This window comes from Salvelinus fontinalis, chromosome 26 (assembly GCF_029448725.1).
Source record: "Salvelinus fontinalis isolate EN_2023a chromosome 26, ASM2944872v1, whole genome shotgun sequence".
Taxonomy (NCBI): Eukaryota; Metazoa; Chordata; class Actinopteri; order Salmoniformes; family Salmonidae; genus Salvelinus; species Salvelinus fontinalis.
The window spans coordinates 39654244-39680256 of record NC_074690.1 but is presented as its reverse complement, the minus strand read 5'-3'; the positions used below and the strand labels follow the sequence as shown (position 1 = coordinate 39680256).

At 44.2% G+C, this 26013-nt stretch overlaps 1 protein-coding gene across 8 annotated transcripts in view; it reads right to left on the bottom strand.

Annotated features, from left to right (window-relative positions):
- Positions 1-26013, bottom strand: part of LOC129824322 (receptor-type tyrosine-protein phosphatase S-like) — a 106346-nt gene that overhangs the window by 73350 nt on the left and 6983 nt on the right. For all 8 annotated transcript variants that reach the window (XM_055883889.1, XM_055883882.1, XM_055883884.1 and 5 more), the window contains exons 2-5: positions 18954-19037; positions 11269-11475; positions 8125-8270; positions 7693-7834 (exon numbers count right to left, since the gene is read on the bottom strand). In XM_055883889.1, coding sequence (XP_055739864.1) covers positions 7693-7834; positions 8125-8270; positions 11269-11407 — 427 coding nt within the window. In that variant the 5' untranslated portion in view covers positions 11408-11475; positions 18954-19037. The remainder of the gene's footprint in view (positions 1-7692; positions 7835-8124; positions 8271-11268; positions 11476-18953; positions 19038-26013) is intronic.

Sequence of the window (26013 nt, the reverse complement as noted above, 5' to 3'; positions counted from 1 at the left end):
CCCTATAGAAGTCACTCCCTTTGGTTCCTTCCCCAGGCGTCATTGTTTCTGTTTCAGTTTCCTGTCTGTGCGTTGTTTGTGTTTCTTGTTTTGTTAATTTGTTTATTAAATGATGCACTCCCTGAACTTGCTTCCCGTCCCCCAGCGCACACATTACAGAATGATGCCTCACCAAAGGGAAGCATCAGCGGGTGTTTAAAAAAAAAAATTGTGTTGGAGGTGATGTTGGGTCCGGGTGTCTGAACCGGAGCTACCTGGGAGGCCTCAGCATGTTTTTCAGGTTCCCCTGCCTCAGCTGGCTCGACGGGTTTCCATACCTCAGCTGGCTCGACGGGTTTCCGTGCCTCAGCTGGCTCGACGGGTTTCCGTGCCTCAGCTGGCTCGACGGGTTTCCGTGCCTCAGCTGGCTCGACGGGTTTCCGTGCCTCAGCTGGCTCGACAGGCTGCCATGCCTAGCTGGCTCGACAGCTAGCCATGCCTCAGCTGGCTCGACAGGCTGCCATGCCTCAGCTGGCTCGACAGCTAGCCATGCCTCAGCTGGCTCGACAGCTAGCCATGCCTCAGCTGGCTCGACAGCTAGCCATGCCTCAGCTGGCTCGACAGGCTGCCATGCCTCAGCTGGCTCGACAGCTAGCCATGCCTCAGCTGGCTCGACAGCTAGCCATGCCTCAGCTGGCTCGACAGCTAGCCATGCCTCAGCTGGCTCGACAGCTAGCCATGCCTCAGCTGGCATGCTTCAGCGGGCTCGATAGGCTCCCATGCCTCAGCTGGTGAACATGTTCCCGTGTCTCGACTGAGGCAACCGGGGAGGTCTCAGGTGGGTCGTCAGGCACTCACACCTCAGCTGGGTCGTCAGGTTTCTGCGCCTCAGCTAGGCGACCGGTCCGCTCCGGATCCCCGGGATCGTCCCTTTGGTTGGAGTCCTGCGGCTGGAGCCGAACGCGCCGGGGAGGGGGGTACCATCACGTATGCTCTCTCTGGCGCTCTAGGTCACCATGCTTCCGCCGGACTGACAGGTTTCCCGCGCCTCAGCAGAGGTGACCGGTCCGCTCCTGATCCCCGGGATCGTCATTTTGGATCAGCGTCCTGCGGCTGGGAGGGGTTACTGTCACGTGTGTTCCCTCTCCGGCCTCTAGGTCACCAGGCTGCTCATTATGGCGCACACTTGTCACCATCGTTCGCTACGCGCACCTGCACATCATCAGACTCACCTGGACTCCATCATCTCCTTGATTACCTGCACTATATATGTCACTCCCTTTGGGGCCTTCCCCAGGCGTCATTGTTTCTGTTTCAGTTTCCTGTCTGTGCGTTGTTTGTGTTTCTTGTTTTGTTCCATTATTTATTAAATTATGCACTCCCTGAACTTGCTTCCCGACTCCCAGCTTACAGTCTGTTACTTGAACTCTGTGAAGTATTTATTTGGGCTGCAATCTGAGGTGCAGTTAACTTTAATGAACTTATCCTCTGCAGCAGAGGTAACTCTGGGTCTCTCTTTCCCTGTGGAGGTCCTCATGAGAGCCAGTTCCATCATAGCGCTTGATGGTTTTTGCGACTACACTTGATGAAATGTAAAATTTCTTGACATTTTTCGGATTATCTGTCCTTCATGTCTTAAAGTAATGATGAACTGTCATTTCTCTTTGCTTATTTGAGCTGTTCTCACCATAAAATGGCCTTGGTCTTACCAAATATGGCTATCTTCTGTATACCACCCCTACCTTGTCACAACACAACTGATGGGCTCAAACACATTAAGAAGGAAAGAAATTCCACAAATTATATTTTAACAAGGCACACCTGTTAATTGAAATGCATTCCAGCTGACTACCTCATGAAGCTGGTTGAGAGAATGCCTAGAGTGTGCATGTCACGACTTCCACCGAAGGTGGCTCCTCTCTCTGTTCGGGTGGTGCTCGGCGGTCGTCGTTGCCGGCCTACTAGCTGCCACCGATCCATTTTTCCTTTTCGTTTGTGTCTGACTTTATTGTTTACACCTGTGTCCTATTAGTTGATTTCGGTGGGTTTATTTACCTTCGCTGCCTGCTAGTCTTTGTGTGGAATTGTTTGCTGTGGTTACTTGGTTAGGGGTGCGTGTCTGCACCACAGAGTTTTCTTTCACATGGCAGTTGTACCGTTTTGGTATTGAGTTTAGGAGTAGAGGTTTCTCCTCTGTGTGTAGCGTTTATTTCCCTGTGTGTGGTAACCTCATTTGGACATACCCCCCCCCCCCCCCAATGTTGCTGTTGAGTTGAGACTTCTGAATAAACGATTGTGTTACTGGGACTTCCTTGCTCTCCTGCTCCTGATTCCTGCACCTCCCTCCTTCAAGGAGGCACGTAACAGTGCAAATCTGTCATCAAGGCAAAGGGTGGCTACTTTGAAGAATCTCAAACATAAAATATATTTTGATTTGTGAAACACTTTTTGGGTTACTACATGATTTCATATGTGTTATTTCATAGTTTTGATGTCTTCACTATTTTTCTACAATGTAGAAAATAGTAAAAAATAAAGAAAAACCCTTGAATGAGTAGGTGTTTCCAAACTTTTAACTGGTACTGTACATATATATTTTAAATGCCTCTTGGGCCCAGCCCCTAACTCACACAATTGACCAGTAACATTGATTTATTATGTATTTTATTTTTTTATTTTGTATTAATCAGTTATCCAATAAAGGCACGTGGGCCCCCTACCTCCTCTCCTCCCCCATCTGATGATTAGCAGAGCGGCAGCAGCAGACTGTCTACACTCATTGACAGCAGGATCCTGAGTCCTCCTGTGGTAGGCGGTTGAAGTTAAAAATAATGTATACGTACAAATATGTATTATTATTTCATTATTTAAGTCTATGGTGCAGTCAAGGTCCAGGAGACAGATTGCAAAGTATCATAGAATGTAAGTCTACACCTCTGGCCACATAAGGGGCTTAAGTTGAAATTGAAATTCAGAAATTACACAGCTCTATTGAGGAAAAATAGCTTATGGTTTAATGGCTCACACAAACACACTCATGCGCGCACGCACTCACACGCACGCACGCACGCACGCACACACACACACACACACACACACACACACCCAGAAGGGCTATAGGGTTTATGTAGTAATGTCCCACAGAGTGGGGGGGTTGGGTGTGTTTGTATAGTGATGACAGGCCTATGAACAGATGGACAGGAGGCTATTCCCCAGGCTACCAGCCTTCTGCTGAACACCACAAGCCTGCCAAATCTACCCCTCCTTCCCTCCTCATTATTTTCTTCTATACCTCCTCTCTTCTTTCTCTCCCCTCCGTCTCTCTCCACCCCTTCTCCTGCTGTGTCACTACTACCCCTCCTCCACCACTGAGTCCCCGTCCATCTTTCCCTACATCCTCCTGTACATCTCTCCCTCAATCCCTCTCTTCCTCGTCTTCCCTCCTGCAGAACTGGGTCCCTGTCCAAGCCCAGTTCTAATCCTCTGCTTTCCCATGTAAAAAGGAGTCGTTATCCCATCCATCCCTCTTCTCCATCCCCCTCTCTCTCTCCATCCCTCTCTCCTGTGTTGGGTCTAGGCCCAGTCCACAGCTCCTAGGCTTACAGCCAGGCTTACAGCCAAACGCAGCTACATTAGATTCACACCATCTCCGTCTGGGAAGCGAACAAATTAAGTGATTATGAGAGAGAAGCTGTAGTCTAAATCACATGCTAACTGGTCCTCAACACAGCCAAATCACACTAACTCTCAGGCTAAAAAAGAACAGCTCCTTCTTTCCTGCTATAGAAGGGTGTAAGCAGGGTGTTTGTCACGTCTTGTGTTGAGAGTGATGTGGACAAAGGGAGAGACTGTGTGTGCGCAGGTGTGTGAGTGTGTGTGCAAGATTTGTGTGCTTAAAATAGACAGTACGGTACAGTTTTTTTCAATTGCTAACAAGCATCGGTCAATACTGAAGCCACTTTTTCAAAACGCTTCATTACCAACGTGCATCTCGGCCAAACAGTTCATCTCACCTCCAAAACTCACTCAAAACCACCAAAACACTTCATACATGTCTCAAAATAAGCTTGTTCGACCAGAACACTGGCAACAGTTCTCACTCAGAAAGCATAACTTGTCACTCATAACACACTGACCTACAAAACACTGACAATAGGGAGCATTACATGAATTATGAACTTTTCTCTTTGAAGTTTGAAGGATTTTTCACATGAATCAGTATTTCATTATAGAATAAGAATAGCACCTTTTCACTTTATTGACTGTACTGAAGTAGATGTAACAAGAATAAATCAGAAATGCAGCAATTTGCTTCAATAGCCTTTATTTATTTCTATATCTTTGCATATAGTAATTTACTTGTGAAAAATAAAAAGTTTAAACGAAAAACTAATTCCTGAAATTCCAGGGAGGCAATAATAATTACAAAAAAAACATCAACAACATGTATAGTATAATCACTCATATACTGTACAGTACTGTGAGGGTTCTAGTTCTCATCAACATGTATAGTATAATCACTCATATACTGTACAGTACTGTGAGGGTTCTAGTTCTCATCAACATGTATACTATAATCACTCATACTGTACAGTACTGTGAGGGTTCTAGTTCTCATCAACATGTATACTATAATCACTCATACTGTACAGTACTGTGAGGGTTCTAGTTCTCATCAACATGTATAGTATAATCACTCATATACTGTACAGTACTGTGAGGGTTCTAGTTCTCATCAACATGTATAGTATAATCACTCATACTGTACAGTACTGTGAGGGTTCTTGTTCTCATCAACATGTATAGTATAATCACTCATATACTGTACAGTACTGTGAGGGTTCTAGTTCTCATCAACATGTATAGTATAATCACTCATACTGTACAGTACTGTGAGGGTTCTAGTTCTCATCAACATGTATAGTATAATCACTCATATACTGTACAGTACTGTGAGGGTTCTAGTTCTCATCAACATGTATAGTATAATCACTCATACTGTACAGTACTGTGAGGGTTCTAGTTCTCATCAACATGTATAGTATAATCACTCATATACTGTACAGTACTGTGAGGGTTCTAGTTCTCATCAACATGTATACTATAATCACTCATACTGTACAGTACTGTGAGGGTTCTAGTTCTCATCAACATGTATAGTATAACACTCATATTGTACAGTACTGTGAGGGTTCTAGTTCTCATCAACATGTATAGTATAATCACTCATACTGTACAGTACTGTGAGGGTTCTAGTTCTCATCAACATGTATAATATAATCACTCATACTGTACAGTACTGTGAGGGTTCTAGTTCTCATCAACATGTATAATATAATCACTCATACTGTACAGTACTGTGAGGGTTCTAGTTCTCATCAACATGTATAGTATAATCACTCATACTGTACAGTACTGTGTGGGTTCTAGTTCTCATCAACATGTATAGTATAATCACTCATACTGTACAGTACTGTGAGGGTTCTAGTTCTCATCAACATGTATAGTATAATCACTCATACTGTACAGTACTGTGAGGGTTCTAGTTCTCATCAACATGTGGAGTATAATCACTCACACTGTACAGTACTGTGAGGGTTCTAGTTCTCATCAACATGTATAATATAATCACTCATACTGTACAGTACTGTGAGGGTTCTAGTCCCCATCAACATGTATAATATAATCACTCATACTGTACAGTACTGTGAGGGTTCTAGTTCTCATCAAATTGTATAATATAATCACTCATACTGTACAGTACTGTGAGGGTTCTAGTTCTCATCAACATGTATAGTATAATCACTCATACTGTACAGTACTGTGAGGGTTCTAGTTCTCATCAACATGTATAATATAATCACTCATACTGTACAGTACTGTGAGGGTTCTAGTTCTCATCAACATGTATAATATAATCACTCATACTGTACAGTACTGTGAGGGTTCTAGTTCTCATCAACATGTATAATATAATCACTCATACTGTACAGTACTGTGAGGGTTCTAGTTCCCATCAACATGTATAATATAATCACTCATACTGTACAGTACTGTGAGGGTTCTAGTTCTCATCAACATGTATAATATAATCACTCATACTGTACAGTACTGTGAGGGTTCTAGTTCCCATCAACATGTATAATATAATCACTCATACTGTACAGTACTGTGAGGGTTCTAGTTCTCATCAACATGTATAGTATAATCACTCATATACTGTACAGTACTGTGAGGGTTCTAGTTCTCATCAACATGTATAGTATAATCACTCATACTGTACAGTACTGTGAGGGTTCTAGTTCTCATCAACATGTATAATATAATCACTCATACTGTACAGTACTGTGAGGTTTCTAGTTCTCATCAACATGTATAATATAATCACTCATTCTGTACAGTACTGTGAGGGTTCTAGTTCTCATCAACATGTATAATATAATCACTCATACTGTACAGTACTGTGAGGTACTAGTTCTCATCAACATGTATAGTATAACACTCATACTGTACAGTACTGTGAGGGTTCTAGTTCTCATCAACATGTATAGTATAATCACTCATACTGTACAGTACTGTGAGGGTTCTAGTTCTCATCAACATGTATAGTATAATCACTCATACTGTACAGTACTGTGAGGGTTCTAGTTCTCCCTCTCTCCTGCATTTTGCCACAAGTTCTCATCAACATCACATCGTATGTCTTCTCTGGCGATGCATCTTGGAAAGTATCTTCTGGAATGTCTGATTCCAACCCTGCCACTCTTCTCTCCCCAACAACCTGTCTTCCTTGATCCATGTTTCCAAACTAAATTATTCCGAAGAAGTCCTCTTTTGTCTGTTTGGTAACGAGACTAAAAACAGGACACTTGGGTCTGCTTTCAGCTGAAATTGCAATCAGCTGTGTTTGGAATGATTATATATTCTGCTGAGATTTTCTATATATTTCAATCTGGTTACTGCAGACATGCACGCCATTTGCCATCATTCTGTTTTGAATGTGTTTTTAACAGTTTTGCAAACAGTGTGTTAGCATTTGAAAACACGTGCTGCAAATATATAGTTTTGCAGGTGGCGGATGTACGAATGAGAAAAGAGTTCATGGATTTCGGAGAATGTGATCATTGAATGCATGTTGTGTGAAAGCAATGAAAAATGATTCACAGTTTGGTCCACATACACGTCTGTTTCACTGACTGTAGCCACAAGGCTACTTTGATCAATGCATGTTAGCAATTATACTGTAATGAAGATGGTCATGCAGAGGAACTCAGTCACACATGCACACACAGTCTTGTTTAAATAACCTTGTGGGGACACACAATTTATAACCATTCAAAATCCTATTTTCCCTAACCCTAAACCTTACCCTAACCCTAATTTTAACCTTAACCCCAAAACCGAACCTTAACCATAAACCTAAATCCTAACCCTAAAACTAACCGAAACTCCTAAACCTAATTCTAACCCTAATTCTACTTTAACCCTAAACCCCCTAGAAATAGCATTTGACCTTGTAGGGACTAACAAATGTCCACAGTTGGTAAAATGTTTGTTTGTTTCCTATTCTTATGGACACACACACACACACACACACACACACACACACACACACACACACACACACACACACACACACACACACACACACACACACACACACACACACACACACACACACACACACACACACACACACACACACTCACTCACCTCGTATGATGGCTAGCTTGGCGGTGGTGGCCACCTCTCCCTCACTGTTGCGGGCCACACACTCATAGACGTTTTCATCTCGGGGGGCCCTGAGAGGCTGGATCCTCAGCACGGCCCCCGCTCCATCATCAAACTCTATCGTCTAGGGGAGAGGAGGAGAAAGGGAACAGTCAGGAAACAGCCAGCGGAGAAACAGTCAGGAACAGTTTGGAATGAGGAGGAAAACAAGAGGAGACAGAAACCAAGACAAAGAACCAGGAAGAGACAGAAACCAGGTGAGTAACCAGGAAGGAGACCAATTGGGAACGAAAGGAAAAGGCCAGTATTCAGGGGAATAAAAACAAGAAGAGAAGAGCTGGTACAACAAAACCCCTATAAAATTGCTGATAGACAAATATGATCTTTACAGAGTGGAGAATGGAGTGAGCTCACCTCTATGCGTTGGGAGTTGACCTTCTTGCCCTTCTTGTTCCAGTTGACCATGGGCTTGGGGTCACCTGACGCCTGGCACACGAATGAGGCCACGCCTCCCGACACCCCAATCTGGTCTCCGGGAATCTTGGTAAACTTGGGCGCCGCTGGGATAGACAGACAATTCAAATCAATTAAATATTGTCCTCATAGGGAAATTCTGTAGCCAGGAGTCCAAGACATAATGCAGCTCAGAAAACAAACAACTAATGGATCCATAAACCATTAGATAGACAGACACATCCACATCATTAAACATTATTAGAACGATGGTACTTAAATCATTTTGCTTAATATTTTCCCCATGTAAATTTACATTAAACCTATTTTACATTTTAGCAGATGCTCTTATCCAGAGCAACTTACAGTAAGTGCATCCATTTTTATACTCGGTCCCCCGTGGGAATCGAACCCACAACCCTGGCATTGCAAGCACAACGCTCTACCAACTGATCTACCCAAAGATAGACAGCTCTCACTCAAGAGATGCCAACTAGCCAAAAGCCGTGGACAGGAAGAGAGAGACATGACATCACTGAGTCGTGATGGACATGGTGATTGGCCGCTAAGTACAGTCCACTTCCTGGCTATCATTTAGAGGACATAACCAAGGACTTCCTGTGTGTCATCTATAAAAGATGTGCTTCAGCTTCACAGGAGAAGGTTTTTTCACTACCCTGGGGCACGCTACTCCACTATGCAGCACAGATTGTGAGAACACATGGGTGGGTGCTACACGGGTGTATGAAAAGGTGTCGTGGAAATTCACAGCAGATAATTGGCTTTAATGTATTAATATCACACATACCCTTTTCAGCCTCTGCAGTAAATTACAATGAAACAATGAGACAATTTTGAGTACAAGGATTTAGGGATTGCATTAGTACATACATTTGGCTTTTCATTTATACCCTTCATATTTATAAAGCCCAGTTCTAACTGTTTTACGCAGTTTTAGAACAAAGTTTGCTTGATCTGAACGGTCTAGTTTTAGAAAGTGTCATGTCGGCTGCTAGAGTTTCCAGAATGCAGTAATGCTTATTACTAACAGTGAATAAAAATCTATTTCAGGCACAAAAATTCCATTACATTTCCACTGTGCTAAAATCTTGTCAAGCTACTTCATACGTTTATCTCTCCTCTCTCTCGCACACTGCCTCATACTGTCCCTCCCTCCCTACGTCTCTCTGCCCATCTTAGAATGTCAGACTCTTCTTCGGCAAGCCCAGAGTTCTATCCCTCTGTGTCTGTTACCATGGCAGCCAGCTTAACTCCTCCTCAGTGGAGGAATCAGTTCTATCCACCAGGTCAAAGCCGGCCTGACCCTCACCATAACAACCTCCCTTCCTCCCTCTCTACCGCTCTCCCACCTCCGTCTCTCACTCACTCCATCACTGGTCCAGCTCTGTCTGTGTTGATTCAGTTCTACAATAGAGAGGCAGAGCAGCTGAAGAAGGAAAAAAACACACTGCAATAACTCCCCAAAATCACTGAGAGACAGAAAATCTCTCTGGCTTTTATCCCTCCCCTGCTAACTTCACACTTCAGTGAGTAACAGTCACACAGCAGCCAGCCCACCTCTGAGCTGTGAGGTAAAGTGCCTGAGCAGAAACCGAGAGAAACCTCAACAATACTTTTCGGGGGGGGAGGGGGAAACGGCGTATTATTGGAGCTTTTTTTTACCATACACGTCACACACTCTGTCAGTTGTGAAGTGTTGCACTTGGGAACAGGCAGTACTTTGGGGAGCTGTGAGGGTTGATTTCACATTCAACATTGGTTCACATTTCTGCACTGTCACTTTCAAAGAGATTATTGTGCTATTCCCACTGCACACTAGAACCAATTCTAATTACATGGGTACAACTACCGGCCTCCAGCTGCATTCTGTTCTGGTTAGAGCCTTCGGTTCTGATTCAAACAAGACACACATATTGGTTTTCCTTTCATGAAAAATCCCCCCGAATTTGGTGAGGATAGTCAAGAATGCAGTCCGTCCCTTTAAAGACTGAGTAGCCTTGACTCCTTGACTCCCTGGCTGCCTGTGGGATATAATGATAGACTTAAGACTTACATATATCTGGCCTATCATAATGAAACACCACAGGGCTATGATTATCTAATAGCAGTGCTGGGAAGGTGTAATGTGCAGATGTGCGTCAGTAGGTAGCAAGTGGGTGTCATGATACTATAATCACCCCCACTATGACTGGAGGCTGGAAATTACATTCGTCTGGACAAGTCTGACCAGATCACTCAGGTTCACTGTAAATCCATACCAATTACAGAAGTGGCTTATAACTAGGGTCCAGAGTTTTTCCTGGCCAGGTTACATGGTCAAGAAAAACGCAAGGTCCTAGCCACCAACCAAAACAAATATTAACATCAGTGTAAGAAATATGGTGGTTCAGACTGCTCTTTTTGGGATGTTATTTTCTTTGAGTCACAGCGCAACACTTCGCAATAATACCTCTAGGTAACACACTGTCCTTTAAATTTAGAACTGTAAGACATATCAAGACATGCTTTCATACAGTACCCTCAATGTGATGACTAACTATAGGCTGACATCCCCTCACTGCTCATCAGTGTCAAAAACCATTCATGCTCTTCAGTGCCACATACTTCCGTAGCGTTTTCCGTGCTGCAGTGTTAAAATGAGATGTGTTCTCTGTTCACCTGTCTTGCTGTCGATCCTTAAGACAAGACATCTGTTGACATGCTTTAATGAAGGCGACGATCGGACAAGCGCCGACGTGTGTGTGCTGCTTATTAGTGTGACAAAACCACCTGACAGATCTTGTTAAACACCCATCACCGCAGAAACAGACAGGCAGACACACCTTCACCGGTCCACCTCCAGCCCAACACCACGTCACCACTCACTGCAGCTAGCGTTGACCAACACAACACACTGTTACAGACGCTTGTCAGCATAGAGAGAGGGATAGAGAGAGAGTGAGATAGAGAGATAGGATGCACCGACGGCCATGCAGAAAAACGGACAAACCTACACATAAACAAATCGACCAATTGGAGGACATACTATACAGACACATGAACTAACACACCCACACAAACATACATCTGTAACGTGTTACTTACCTAAGGCGTCAGAGAGGTTAGGCAGGGAAGTGAGCACCAGCAGCAGTGGCAGCAAAAAAGGGGGGTAGAGGCAGAGGCCGTACCCAGGGCGAGGCACCCTGGACTGGGCTACGGTTCCACCCGGACTGGGGGGAACCATGGTAACTCCGGCGACTGGGGATGGAGGTGGGGGTTGGGGGGGGACTTCACTCAACAGGGCTTGGCACTCTGTGGAAAAACAAACAAAGCAATACAAACAAATGTGTTCAAATAAGTACGAGGGAGAGAATATCCTTTTGAAGAACAATAAACAGAGTCGATGATCATACCGGATTTGCTCAGTTGAATAAAAATCACTTTTGACTTTGGATTGACAGGTCAAGCAAGCCTCCGCATGTGTATACAGTAAATACCCATGAATAAAAGGAAGGTGTTGAGCCCGGTACAGACATTGTATTCAGTCTCTCCACCCACTGTTCTTCTAGCCTTTCTACTGGCACAGTCTTTCCCCACTGGCCACAAATAAACATATAAACCACACATAAAACCCTAATATGGAAACACTCCAGCAAAGACGATATTGAAGCAGAAGGGGTGTTTATGCCATCCCGGCACCGTGCAATATTCAATAAGAGCGTAATATCTATAATGTTAGATGGCAAAGGCCCCCTATAATAGACGTCCTGTGGGTAATCCTAGTCCAACCAGGGGGATCAGGCCTGGCTCTTCTTTGCCTGGGGAGGATTTTGTATCCCTGACAGGAGAGGAGACATTCAGCCGAGCTCTGCAGAAGCTCCCCATCCAGGAGTCAATAACTCCTCCAGTCGCATCGATCCCTCCCTCTTTCCTTCTCTACCTCTATTCCTACCTCACCCCCCCCCCCCCCCCAGTGTGGGAACACAGGTGTGAAACCAAATGAGACAGGCTTCTTTGTTTCATCCTGTTCAGAACGGATGGAAGACACACAGAGAGACACAGACACAAGTGCGCACAGACTTATATAGATACATACGGATTAGAGGAACACACACGCTTACGAGTGTGCAGACAAGCACGTGCGCACACATCCTACACTTCCCACAGTTATCTACAGTTTCCCACGTCCAGTGAAAGTGTTGAACGTGGTTCCCTAATACAGGGATTTTCTACCATTTCCGGTCGAGAGTTCCATATTAAAACGTATATGGAATTCTCTAGCTCTTATCTGACACGCTTAAAGGCATTGGAGCCTGGCTCTTTAACCCGTCTGGGCTCTAAATATAACCGGTCTATAAACGTATCTGTCCATCTGACATATTATTCATGGAGCGCTACTTCCCTGCTTCCCCCTCTCTCTTATCTAGGCTTGGAGAGAAGTTCCTAATAGATAGGGAATCGAAGAGCTTTCAGGATCTATTTTTCAATTCAATAACCTAATAGCTACAACCTAATTAGAGATCGTCCAAGTGCCATTCCATCCACCACGATCAAGTCTCCTCTTAAAGAAACTGAATTTATTGGCTAGCATCATCAGCATGATGCAATGGATGATAAGAAGCATGTGGGTCCTGTTGAACTGGGCTGACTCAGTAGGGTAACATTGTAAAAGGGTTGTAGAAAGTCAATGGAATAAATTCCTTCTTGGAAATCTCTCTTTCCCACTATGGTGACTTGATACTGATCTGATTCAATCTTGAGTGGTCTGTCACTCTAATCAAGCCCCTGTTCTGGTCTACCCTTCTCTCATCTCAATTTCTCATCTCACACCTGTCTACTTCTATATCCCCCTTACCCGTCCAACCCATCACCTGTCTCATCCCCGTCTCCCCATCTTGTTCTCCCCGGCTTCACCTTCCCTGTCCCCTGTCTCTTCCTCCCCATCTCCTTCTATTGTATTTAACTGGATATCTATGTCAACCTTTAATCCCTCATTTCCCCACAAGGCTCCCCTGTCTCACCCCTCCCACCCTGTCTCACCCCCCTCCAACTCCCTGTCTCCCCCTCCCCTGCCTCGCCCTCCCTCTTGTATTTAACCTGCTATCAAAACCTTTGATCCTTCTCTTTCCCCACATTACCTGTTCCCCAGCTGCACCAGCTGCCCGGGCTGTGGTCCATTAACACAGTGAAACAAACGGGTTTACTGTGAGTCTGGGAATGGAGAAAACAGTCCCATCTACATACTGTACTGCAGGCCTTGCCAGGAGCGGTCGTAACAGTTGTTAAAGCCGTAAAACTAATCTCATCTCTACTACCCCTGCATTGACCCTGTTGGCTGGGAAGCCATGTCAGATTTTCCTCTGGGTTCTTATGTTCACCCTTCACACATGTCCCTTACTGTACTGTACCTACAGAGAGCATATACTATAGCATACATCACATCTAGAGGGTGTTTGGAGCAGGGCCATATACAGTGCCTTCGGAAAGTATTCAGACCCCTTGCCTTTCTCCGCATTTTGTAACATTACAGTCTTATTCTAAAATGGATTAAATACATTTCAAAAACTCAGCAATTTACACACAATACTCCATAATGACAAAGCGAAAACAGGTTTTTAGAACATTTACAAATGTATTCAAAATAAAAATAAATAAATACCTACTTTACATAAGTATTCAGACCCTTTGCTATGAGACTCGAAATTCAGCTCAAGTGCATCCTGTTTCCATTGATCATCCTTGAGATGTATCTATACCTTGATTGGAGTCCACCTGTGGTAAATTCAATTGATTGGACATTATTTGGAAAGGCACACACCTGTCTATATAAGGTCCCACAGTTGAAAGAGCATGTCAAAAACCAAGCCATGAGGTTGAACGAAATGTCCGTAGCTCTGGGGAAAGGTACCAAATAATTTATGCCGCTATGAAGATCCCCAAGAACACAGTGGCTTCTATAATTCTTAAATGGAAGAAGCTTGGAACCCCCAATACTCTTCCTAGAGCTTGCAGCCAGGCCAAACTGAGCAATCGGGAGAGAACGGTCTTGGTCAGGGAGGTGACCAAGCACCAGATGGTCACTGTGACAGAGCTCTAGAGTTCCTCTGTGGAGATGGGAGAACCTCCCAGAAGGACAACCATCACTGCAGCACTCCACCAATCAGGTGTTTATGGTAGAGTGGCCAGATGGAAGCCACTCCTGAGTAAAAGGCACATGACAGCCCGCTTAGAGTTTGCCAAAAGGCACCTAAAGACTCTCAGACCATGAGAAACAAGATTCTCTGGTCTGATGAAACCAAGATTGAACTCTTTAGCGTGAATGCCAAAAGTCACGCCTGGAAGAAACCTGGCACCATCCCTACAGTGAAGCATAGTGGATGGCAGAATCATGCTGTGGGGATGGTTTTCAGCGTTAGGGACTGGGAGACTAGTCAGGATCAAGGCAAAGATAAACGGAGCAAAGTACAGACAGATCCTTGAGGAATACCTGCTCCAGAGCGCTCACCTTCCAACAGGACAATGACCCTAAGCACACAGCCAAGACAACGCAGGAGTGGCTTCGGGACAAGTCTCTGAATGTCCTTGAGTGGCCCAGCCAGAGCCCGGAATTAAATCTGATCGAACATATCTGGAGACACATGAAAATAGCTGTGCAGCAATGCTCCCCATTCAACCTGACAGAGTTTGGGAGGATCTGCAGAGAAGAATGGGAGAAACACCCCAAATACAGGTGTGCCAAGCTTGTAGCGTCATACCCAAGAGGACTTGAGGCTACCAAAGATGTTTTAACAAAGTACTGAGTAAAGGGTCTGAATACTTATGTAAATGTAATATTTCAGTTTTTTTTTAAATAAATTAGCCAAAAATTCTAAAAACCTGTTTTTGCTTTGTCATTAAGGGGTATTGTGTGTAGATTGATGAGGGAAAAACTATGTAATCAATTTTAGAATAAGCCTGTAATGTTACAAAATGAGAAAAAAGCCTCTGGATCTGAATACTTTCTGAATGCACTATATCACAACAACCGTGTGTGTGTGTGTGTGTGTGTTTGTGTGTGTGTGTGTGTGTGTGCCCGTGTGTGTTTTGGTTGGGAATTGCCAGGAACCTCAAGATACAATTTTATCACAATACTTATGTGCCTATACGATATGTATTGCGATTCTCATGATTCTCACGATTTTATACTGAGCAAAAATATAAATGCAACATGTAAAGTGTCCCATGTTTCATGAGCTGAAATCAAATATCCCAGAAATGTTCCATAAGCACAAAAAGCGTATTTCTCTCAAATCTTTTGCAGAAATTTGTTTACATCCCTGTTAGTGAGCCTTTGTCCGTTGCTAAGATAATCCATCCACCTGACAGATGTGGCGTATCAAGAAGCTGATTAAACAGCATGATCATTACACAGGTGCACCTTGTGCTGAGGACAATAAACGGCCACTCTAAAATGTGCAGTTTTGTCACACAACACAATGCCACAGATGTCTCAAGTTTTGAGGGAGCGTGCAATTGGCATCCCCACAAGAGAAATTGGCATGTCCACAAGAGCCAGAGAATTAATGTTCATTTCACTACCATAAGCCACCTTCAACGTCGTTTTTGGCAGTATGTCCAACCGGCCTCACAACCGCAGCACCTCCACATCCGGCTTCTTCACCTGCAGGATCGTCTGAGACCAGTCACCAGTCACCCAGAAACTGAGGAGTATTTCTGGCTGTAATAAAGCCGTTTTGTGAGGGAAAACAAATTTTGATTGGCTGGGCCTGGACAGTGGGTGGGCCCCTGCCCAGTCATGTGAAATCCATAGATTAGGGCCTAATTTATTTATTTCAATTGACTTATTTCCTTATATGAACTGTAACTCAGTAAAACCGATTAAATTATTGCACGCTGTGTTCATATTTTTGTTCAGTATATACAGTCTGTCTACTGCAGAGGGACAAGACAAAGCCATGAGAAAACAAGTTTTGATCAGTCACGGAAATAAAACTTCTGAAAAGAAAAGGGCTCCCAATTTAAAAATAAACAGGAGAACAAGCTATGAAAGAGTTATATTGCATTAATTATTGCATGAATTATATTGCGGAATTGTCAATACGATATGATATAACGTCAAAAATAATATCCCGATATGTAATTGTATTGATTTCCCCCCCCCATCATTAGTGTTTGTGCACATGCGTATCTGCATGAGTACAGTCATGGCCAAAATTTTTGAGAATGACACAAATATTAATTTTCACAAAGTTTGCTGCTTCAGTGTCTTTAGATATTTTTGTCAGATGTTACTATGGAATACTGAAGTATAATTACAAGCATTTCATAAGTGTCAAAGGCTTTTATTGACAATTACATGAAGTTGATGCAAAGAGTCAATATTTGCAGTGTTGACCCTTCTTTTTCAAGACCTCTGCAATCTGCCCTGGCATGCTGTCAATTAACTTCTGGGCCACATCCTGACTGATGGTAGCCCATTCTTGCATAATCAATGCTTGGAGTTTGTCAGAATTTGTGGGTTTTTGTTTGACCACCTGCCTCTTGAGGATTGACCACAAGTGTTAATTTTAACTAACCTCCAGACAAGCTTCAATGCCATACAACTCTCCTTCCGTGGACTCCAACTGCTCTTAAATGCAAGTAAAACTGTGCACATGCGTGTGCGCATGCTATTCAATCGATCACTGTCTGCACCTGCATGCCCGTCCAGCATCACTACTCTGGACGGCTCTGACTTAGAATACGTGGACAACTACAAATACCTAGGTGTCTGGTTAGACTGTAAACTCTCCTTCCAGACTCACATTAAGCATCTCCAATCCAAAATTAAATCTAGAATCGGCTTCCTATATCGCAACAAAGCATCCTTCACTCATGCTGCCAAACATACCCTCGTAAAACTGACCATCCTACCAATCCTCAACTTTGACGATGTCATCTATAAAATGGCCTCCATCACTCTACTCAACAAATTGGATGCAGTCTATCACAGTGCCATCCGCTTTGTCACCAAAGCCCCATATACTACCCACCACTGCGATCTGTACGCTCTCGTTGGTTGGCCCTCGCTTCATAGTCGTCGCCAAACCCACTGGCTCGAGGTCATCTATAAGTCTTTGCTAGGTAAAGCTCCGCCTTATCTCAGCTCATTGGTCACCATAACAACACCCACCCGTAGCACGCGCTCCAGCAGGGATATCTCACTGGTCACCCCCAATTCAAACTCCTCCTTGGTCGCCTCTCCTTCCAGTTCTCTGCTGCCAATGACTGGAACGAACTGCAAAAATCACTGAAGCTGGAGACTCATATCTCCCTCACTAGCTTTAAGCACCAGCTGTCAGAGCAGCTCACAGATCACTGCACCTGTACATAGCCCATCTGTAAACAGTCCATCTATCTACCTCATCCCCATACTGTATTTATTTATCTTGCTCCTTTGCACCCCAGTATCTCTACTTGCACATTAATCTTCTGCACATCTACCATTCCAGTGTTTAATTGCCATATTGCAATTACTTCGCCACCATGGCCTATTTATTGCCTTTACTCCCTTGTCTTACCTCATTTGCACTCACTCTATATAGACTTTTTGTTTAACTTTTTTCTACTGTATTATTGACTGTATGTCTGTGTTGTTGTATGTGTCGAACTGCTTTGCTTTATCTTGGCCAGGTCGCAGTTGTAAATGAGAACTTGTTCTCAACTAGCCTACCTGGTTAAATAAAGATGAAATAAATACATAAAAAAGTTCTCAATGGGATTAAGGTCTGGGGATTTTCCTGACCATGGACCCAAAATATCGATGTTTTGTTCCCCGAGCCACTTAGTTATCACTTTTGCCTTATGGCAAGGTGCTCCATCATGCTCGAAAGGCATTGTTTGTCACCAAACTGTTCCTGGATGGTTGGTCTCGGAGGATGTGTTGGTACCATTCTTTATTCTTGGGTGTGTTCTAAGGCAAAATTGTGAGTGAGCCCACTCCCTTGGCTGAGAATCAACCCCACACATGAATGGTTTCAGGGTGTCCCTGATGTTTTTCCTGGAGAGAAGTGGCTTCTTTGCTGCCCTTCTTGACACCAGGCCATCCTCCAAAAGTCTTCGCCTCACTGTGCGTGCAGATGCACTCACACCTGCCTGCTGCCATTCCTGAGCAAGCTCTGTACTGGTGGTGCCCCGATCCCGCAGCTGAAACAACTTAGGAGACGGTCCTGGCGCTTGCTGGACTTTTTTGGGCGCCCTGAAGCGTCCTTCACAACAATTGAACCGCTCTTCTTGAAGTTCTTGATGATCCGATAAATGGTTGATTTAGGTGCAATCTTTCTGGCAGCAATATCCTTGCCTGTGAAGCCCTTTTTGTGCAAAGCAATGATGACGGCATGTGTTTCCTTGCAGGTAACCATGATTGACAGAGGAAGATGATTCCAAGCACCACCCTCCTTTTGAAGCTTCCAGTCTGTTATTTGAACTCAATCAGCATGACAGAGTGATCCCCAGCCTTGTCCTCATCAACACTCACACCTATGTTAACGAGAGAGTCACTGACATGATGTCAGCTGGTCCTTTTGTGGCAGGGCTGAAATGCAGTGGAAATGTTTTTTGGGGGATTCAGTTCATTTGCATGGCAAAGAGGGACTTTGCAATTAATTGCAATTCATCTGATCACTCTTCATAACATTCTGGAGTATATGCAAATTTCCATCATACAAACTGAGGGAGCAGACTTTGTGAAAATTAATATTTGTGTCATTCTCAAAACTTTTGGCCACGACTGTATGTGTGTGTGTCCTTACCTCTGTGTGTTTTCTACAGCCCTGACTGAGGCTGAGGCATCATGGCCTGCTCTGTGGAATCCTCAGTGTGACCATCCAGCGGACCTGCAACAACACAGGAAGGAGGGAATGAGTCAACATGACCTGCGGGTATGTGTGACTTCACAACGACACACACACAGACAGTCAGACAGACACACAGACACATTCACGCACGCACGCACACACGAACACATGCGCACACAGAGACACCCACACACACACACACAGAGACACCCCCACACACACCCCCACACACACACCCCCACACACACACACACACACACACACACACACACACACACACACACACACACACACACACACACACACACACACACACACACACACACACACACACACACACACACACACACACACACACACAGCCTTTGTGTGAGCCCCACCCCGGTTAGTGTTAAGTTATCTTCAGTTTGCCAGACATGGAGTATACCTCGTGGGGAATCTAAAGACCAAATCAAGGGAAATTACTCTATTATGATTCTAAGCATCAACACATTGAACTGAGGAAAACAACCCTTTCCCGTTCCACTGTGGGTGAGATAACATGTTTTGTTTGTATCACCTCCCCCTCCCTCTTACCCAGCATGCTTTTCACCACAGTCGGGCTGAGGCAGCCTCTACGGGCCCTGTCTCCATGACAACAAAGCAGCCAGTGAGATCTGAGATCACAGGCAGGATCGGTTTCCTTGGGTAGGTTTACAGCCCATCAGTAGCTGGGAGATAGTTAGCTACAGCAGTTAATAGCTACAGGATAGTCTCTTTAGACCAATACAGTTGAACAGATTGCTGAGTTTAGTGACAGAATATAAGGATACACAAAACCACACATATACAGTAGTACGCATGCACACACACAATGTTGGAGGGTGCTTCTCTTTCATTAGAGATTTCATATTGTAGTATGTATACAGTACACATATTGTGAAACTATTCATTCATATACACACATGTATAGTTCCATACAATACAAATCATTTTTATCACAGGAAATGTGTATTTGTTGGCTATAGAAGCTCCTTTGGTGGTGGAGCAGGCTGTTGGAGCAGCACGATCTACATGACCCAAGACCCTGTTGGCAAAGAGACAGTCATTCATGCACACGCACACACACACACACACACACACACACACACACACACACACACACACACACACACACACACACACACACACACACACACACACACACACACACACACACACACACACACACACACACACACACACGTAGGCAGGCAGGCACGCACGCACGCACGCACACACACCCACACCACACACACACACTCCCTGACACACTCAGGGAAAGCAAAGCAAAGCACAACATTCACTTTCTCTCTCCCTAACACACACACACACACACACACACACACACACACACACACACACACACACACACACACACACACACACACACACACACACACACACACACACACACACACACACACACACACACACACACACACACACACACACACACACACACACACACACACACACACACACACACACACAGAGAGAGGAGGAGCCAGGGATGAGAGTGGCGCAGGATGAGGCACGGCTTACGGCAGGCGGGTGCTGCTGCATCAGCCTCGGTTACGTTTTTAGCAGGAGAGCTGCTGTCTTTATGTTCCTGTGATCCCCACTTGACAAGTCATCCAAGCCCTTTCTGACAAAACGACATAACCGTCAGTCTCCTAGTACAAGCACTGTTCACTTTGCTGCATACCAATGAAGCTACAGACCAGGGTGCCTGAACAAACCGTCGATATTAACGTTCCTTCCCACTGAGTTATATAGCAGTATTTAGAAATCCGAAGTATTAGCTATTCCCACTGGCAATAACATATTAGTTCGACGTACTAATACCAGTTCTTACAGGAAGGAATGTTTTGGGAATGAGGAACGTTATCAACCTCAAACATTCGGAACCAGAAGCCGTCAAGAGATTACCCCATTTACTCATGTTAAGCTACGAGCCAGGATGAGTGATCCTCAAATCATACTTCCGAGAATGAATATGGGGAGAAAAAAAACAAGTTCCCTCACAACCGTAGGGAACTTAAGCTTGGCTTGTGGTGGATGCTGCATTTAGTGATCGTCCCTCCCTGGGGTTTGATGAGGCGGAATGGGCATTGTAGGGCTTAGAACGACTGTGTGTTATACTTCCTGAGTGACTTTGTGTGCGTGCAAGTGTGTGCGTGCACGCGTGTATGCTATACGCCTCGTTTTTCTTCAACCAATTTCAGAATTCGATTTCCTGTCAACCACTTAAGTCACCATAACAGGAGCCTTTAGACCTCCTTGCCTGAGGCTGAGCTCAGCAGTGGCTGTAGCTGTGTTGTCAAAAACTGTACAAACTGTACTCTCTTGGCTGCATTCTCAAGGTATACTCATAGTACCTGTACATGCCTCCTCTTATTGCCCAGTGAAAGAGGGACTCGAACCAGGGACCTTATCCATATCAGACCCAAACATCCCACACAAACCCACCAAAGGGTTTAACCTGATTTGCATAGGTGGTGTAGTCAAGTGCTTAGTGCAGCGATGTGGTCACTGGTCACAATACCTCCAAAGGAGTGGTGCACTGTACTGTACTGTACTGTAAGCCTACTCAGCTAAAAGGGGACACAGAAGAACGAGTGACATGTGCTCATTGACAGTGTGTGCCCTCAGAATGAAGCTAACAGATGGACTGGCAGGAAAACTTATCACCAAATGGTATTAAAGTACATATAGGCCGGATTACAAGAGCGGAAGGGAAACAATTTATTCACACGCAACCAGGCCTTATATGCAGAATAGGCAAAAACCGCAATATGGCTGTTCAATTGAAGTGGTGGCCTTATGGCAGACTGTAGCATATAATGCAGATTGGATAAATATGACTTTCCAATCAAACGGATTGGTCCAGAATATGATGGTGACCTTGTGGCGTCTGTTGCCGTGGTAACCTAGGTTTGGTCATTCCCGGATGATCCCTTTTTAACCTTTTAACATCACAGTGAAGAGGGAAGATGATATGCTGTTAGGAGGACAGATTTTAGGATGAATGAGATGAGTTATTGTACTCAAAGTGATCCCAGATAGAGGTTAGCTGCTGGTGCCTTTTAGGTCAAGGCTCCCAACAGGGTTAGTCGGTCCTTGGTAAAACAAAAAAAAAATATATATACAGTGCCTTGCAAAAGTATTCATCCCACTTGGCGTTTTTCCTATTTTGTTGCATTACAACCTGTCATTTAAAAGTATTTTTATTTGGATTTCATGTAATGGACTTACACAAAATAGTCCAAATTGGTGAAGTGAAATGACAAAATTCGTACAAATAAATAAAAAACGGAAAAGTGGTGCGTGCATATGTATTCCCTTTGCTACGAAGCCCCTAAATAAGATCTGGTGCAACCAAATGACCTACAGAAGTCACATCATTTGTTAAATAAAGTCCACCTGTGTGCAATCTAAGTGTCACATGATCTGTCACATGATCTCAGTATATATACACCTGTTCTGAAAGGCCTCAGAGTCTGCAACACCACTAAGCAAGGGGCACCATCAAGCAAGTGGCACTATGAAGACCAAGGAGCTCTCCAAACAGGTCAGGGAATAAGTTGTGGAGAAGTACAGATCAGGGTTGGGTTATAAAAAAAGACCAAAACTTTGAACATCCCACGGAGCACCATTAAATCCATTATTAAAAAATAGAAAAAATATGGCCTCACAACAAACCTGCCAAGAGAGGGGCGCACACCAAAACTCACAGACCAGGCAAAGAGGGCATTAATCAGAGAGGCAACAAAGAGACCAAAGATAACCCTGAAGGAGCTGCAAAGCTCCACAGCGGAGATTGGAGTATCTGTCCATAGGACCACTTTAAGCCGTACACTCCATAGAGCTGGGCTTTATGGAAGAGTGGCCAGAAAAAAGCCATTGCTTAAAGAAAAAAATAAGCATACACGTTTGGTGTTTGCCAAAATGCATGTGGAATGGATATGGAAGACTCCCCAAACATATGGAAGAAGGTACTCTGGTCAGATGAGACAGAAATGTAGCTCTTTAGCCATCAAGGAAGACGCTATGTCTGGTGCAAACCCAACACCACTCATCATCCCCACAGTGAAGCATGGTGGTGGCAGCATCATGCTGTGGGGATGTTTTTCATAGACGGGGCCTGGGAAACTGGTCAGAATTGAAGGAATGATGGATTGTGCTAAATACAGGGAAATTCTTGAGGGAACCCTGTTTCAGTCTTCCAGAGATTTGATACTGAGATGAGGTTCACCTTCCAGCAGGACAATGGCCCTAAGCATACTGCTAAAGCAACACTTGAGTGGTTTAAGGGGAAACGTTTTTATGTCTTAGAATGGCCTAGTCAAAGCCCAGACCTCAATCCAATTGAGAATCTGTGGTATGACTTAAAGCTTGCTGTACACCAGCGGAACCTCTCCAACTTGAGGGAGCTGGAGCAGTTTTGCCTTGAAGAATGGGCAAAAACCCCAGTGGCTAGATGTGCCAAGCTTATATAGACATACCCCAAGAGATTTGCAGCTGTAATTGCTGCAAAAGGTGCTCTACAAAGTATTGACTTTGGGGGGTCAATAGTTGTGCACGCTCAATTTTTCATTTTTTTGTTCTTATTTCTTGTTTGTTTCACACAAAAAAATATTTTGCATCTTCAAAGTGGTAGGCACGTTGTGTAAATCAAATTACACAAATCCCCCCAAAATCTATTTTGATTCCAGGTTGTAAGGCGAACAAAATATGAAAAAATTGAAGGGGGTGAAAACTTTCACAAGCCACTGTATATATATATATAAATACAGTATGTACACACTGCTGGTGGGTGGCCAAAAACTGCCATTAGCTTTAGGTGGGCCACACCTGAAAATCGTTCGGGAACCATTGCTGTTTTCAACATGCTTAACGGAAATGGACCTGAAATGTTCTCACAATTGTAAAGAGAAGTTTCTAATCACATACAGCTGTGCATGAACAATAATCATTACCACAACATTCACATTCACACATAGGCGTATCCATACACACACACCCACACTAAAACACACTCTCGCCGACAGAGAGAGATTATGCTAATTCCTATGACTAAACATAACTTTCTTGGGGGATAAACAGCTTTAACAGAGAGAAACAGGCAAATCTCCCCCACCGACAACCAGAGACACACTGCAGTCCTGTCAACCTCCACATCCCTGCTATCTCTATCACTAAAACAGGCCCTTGGTCTGTCTAACTCTGTCTGTCTGTTCATTGGCTCATTAAGCAGCCTGATGGCTGAGACCTTGTCAGCTCGTGGGTCAATTACCATATCTGAGCCTGCCAGATACCTCCATACAAGCTGGGTGCAGTAGGTACAGTACCTACTGTATGTTCTGCATATCTAGCTACATGCAACTCATGCAGGTGATCATTTATTATGCAGTATTCGTACTGCCAGAAACCTGGATCCATGCTGGAGGCAGCAGAGTACACAGAGCACAATTAAATAGAATACAGTATGTAGTACATACTGGATTCTAGATACGACTGGCTACATGCAGTTCATGAGGATGGTGATCTGTTTGGCAGTACTCCTACTGACTCAATGAGTAAGAGTAGTCAGATAGACTAGTGAAAAATAGTGTATTTTAATAACATGTTTATGCAATATTCTGGTATGTTTGTGATAATAGATGTATCCATCTATCAATCCACCCCCCACACATCACTCACTCTCTCTGGTTTCCACCAGTTACCACAGCCACAAAGTCAAAATGGCTATGTCGTAGAAATGTAATTTAAGGTTAGGGTTAGGCACAAGGTTAGCAGTGTGGTCAAGGTTAGGGTTAAGGTTAGGTTTAAAATCACATTTTAAGAAGATAAATGGTTGAAATAGGCAGGGTTTATGACTTTGTGGCTGTGGTAACTAGTGACGAACCCTCTCTCTCTCCCTCCATGTTTTTAATAACCAAGATGGCACCGGGCCCTGTCTCTCTCTGTCTCTGTCCCTCTCTCTATCATTGCCTCCCTCCCACCCGCGCCCTCCATTTTAGTTTTACAGTAGAGGCTCAGTCAGTTCTGTTCTGTTCTGCCTGTCTGTCGTGTCTCTCAGGGGAGTTAATAAGATGTCCAGGCTGAGCTGAGCGGCCGCCATACTCCTCAGAGCTCTCGTCTACATCCCAAATGGCACTCTATTGCCTATGTAGTGCACTACCGTTGACCAAAGCTCTATGGGCCCTTGTCAAAATGTCAAAAGTAGTGCATTATATAGGGAATAGGGTGCCATTTGTGAAGCAGGCCTCCCCTCATTCCTGAGCAAATGAACGATTAAAAACCCATCAAGCGAGCCACGCAGTGAAACCTGAGATGCTTCTGACGGGAGCAACAGCAGCCAATGGAGGAGGGGAGAAGAGATGGAAGAAAGAACAATAGAAGCTCCCTGACGACAGAGACAGCCTTGATCATCTTCACTCACTTTCATGTCATTATTAGAGACACATCTCAAGCTTTTCAGGAAGATGAGGACTATTTATCAGATAGGCACTGCAATAACCGAAAAGTCACTGGGTTAAATGAGGAAGACACATTTCGGTTGAATGCATTCAGCTGTGCAACTGACTAGGTATCCCCCTTTCCTTTATTTGCAATGTGTAGGCAGAGCCTACTTCATTCATTAGTGCTTTTGGCCCCTGCTGTCCAGATCATGCAGGCTAGATTTAGATTATTCTAATTGTAAAACCTCTGTCATCGATATTCTGTGTATTAATTCCTTGGTATAACATGTGTATGTTTCCCCAGCTCCGTCCCTCCTGAGTACACACACTGTCATGGTGACATACACTGTCATGGCGACACCTGGCTAGGCCTGGTCACATGATCCCTGTCCTCTCCTCTGAGATCTAATTATCCCTGGCGCTGCTGGCTACATGGTCTCGCATAAATTAACAACCACACTGATGTCATTGTCGCCTGGTCCCAGATCTGTTTGTGCACTTGCCAACTCCATTGCTGTCATTGTCAAGGC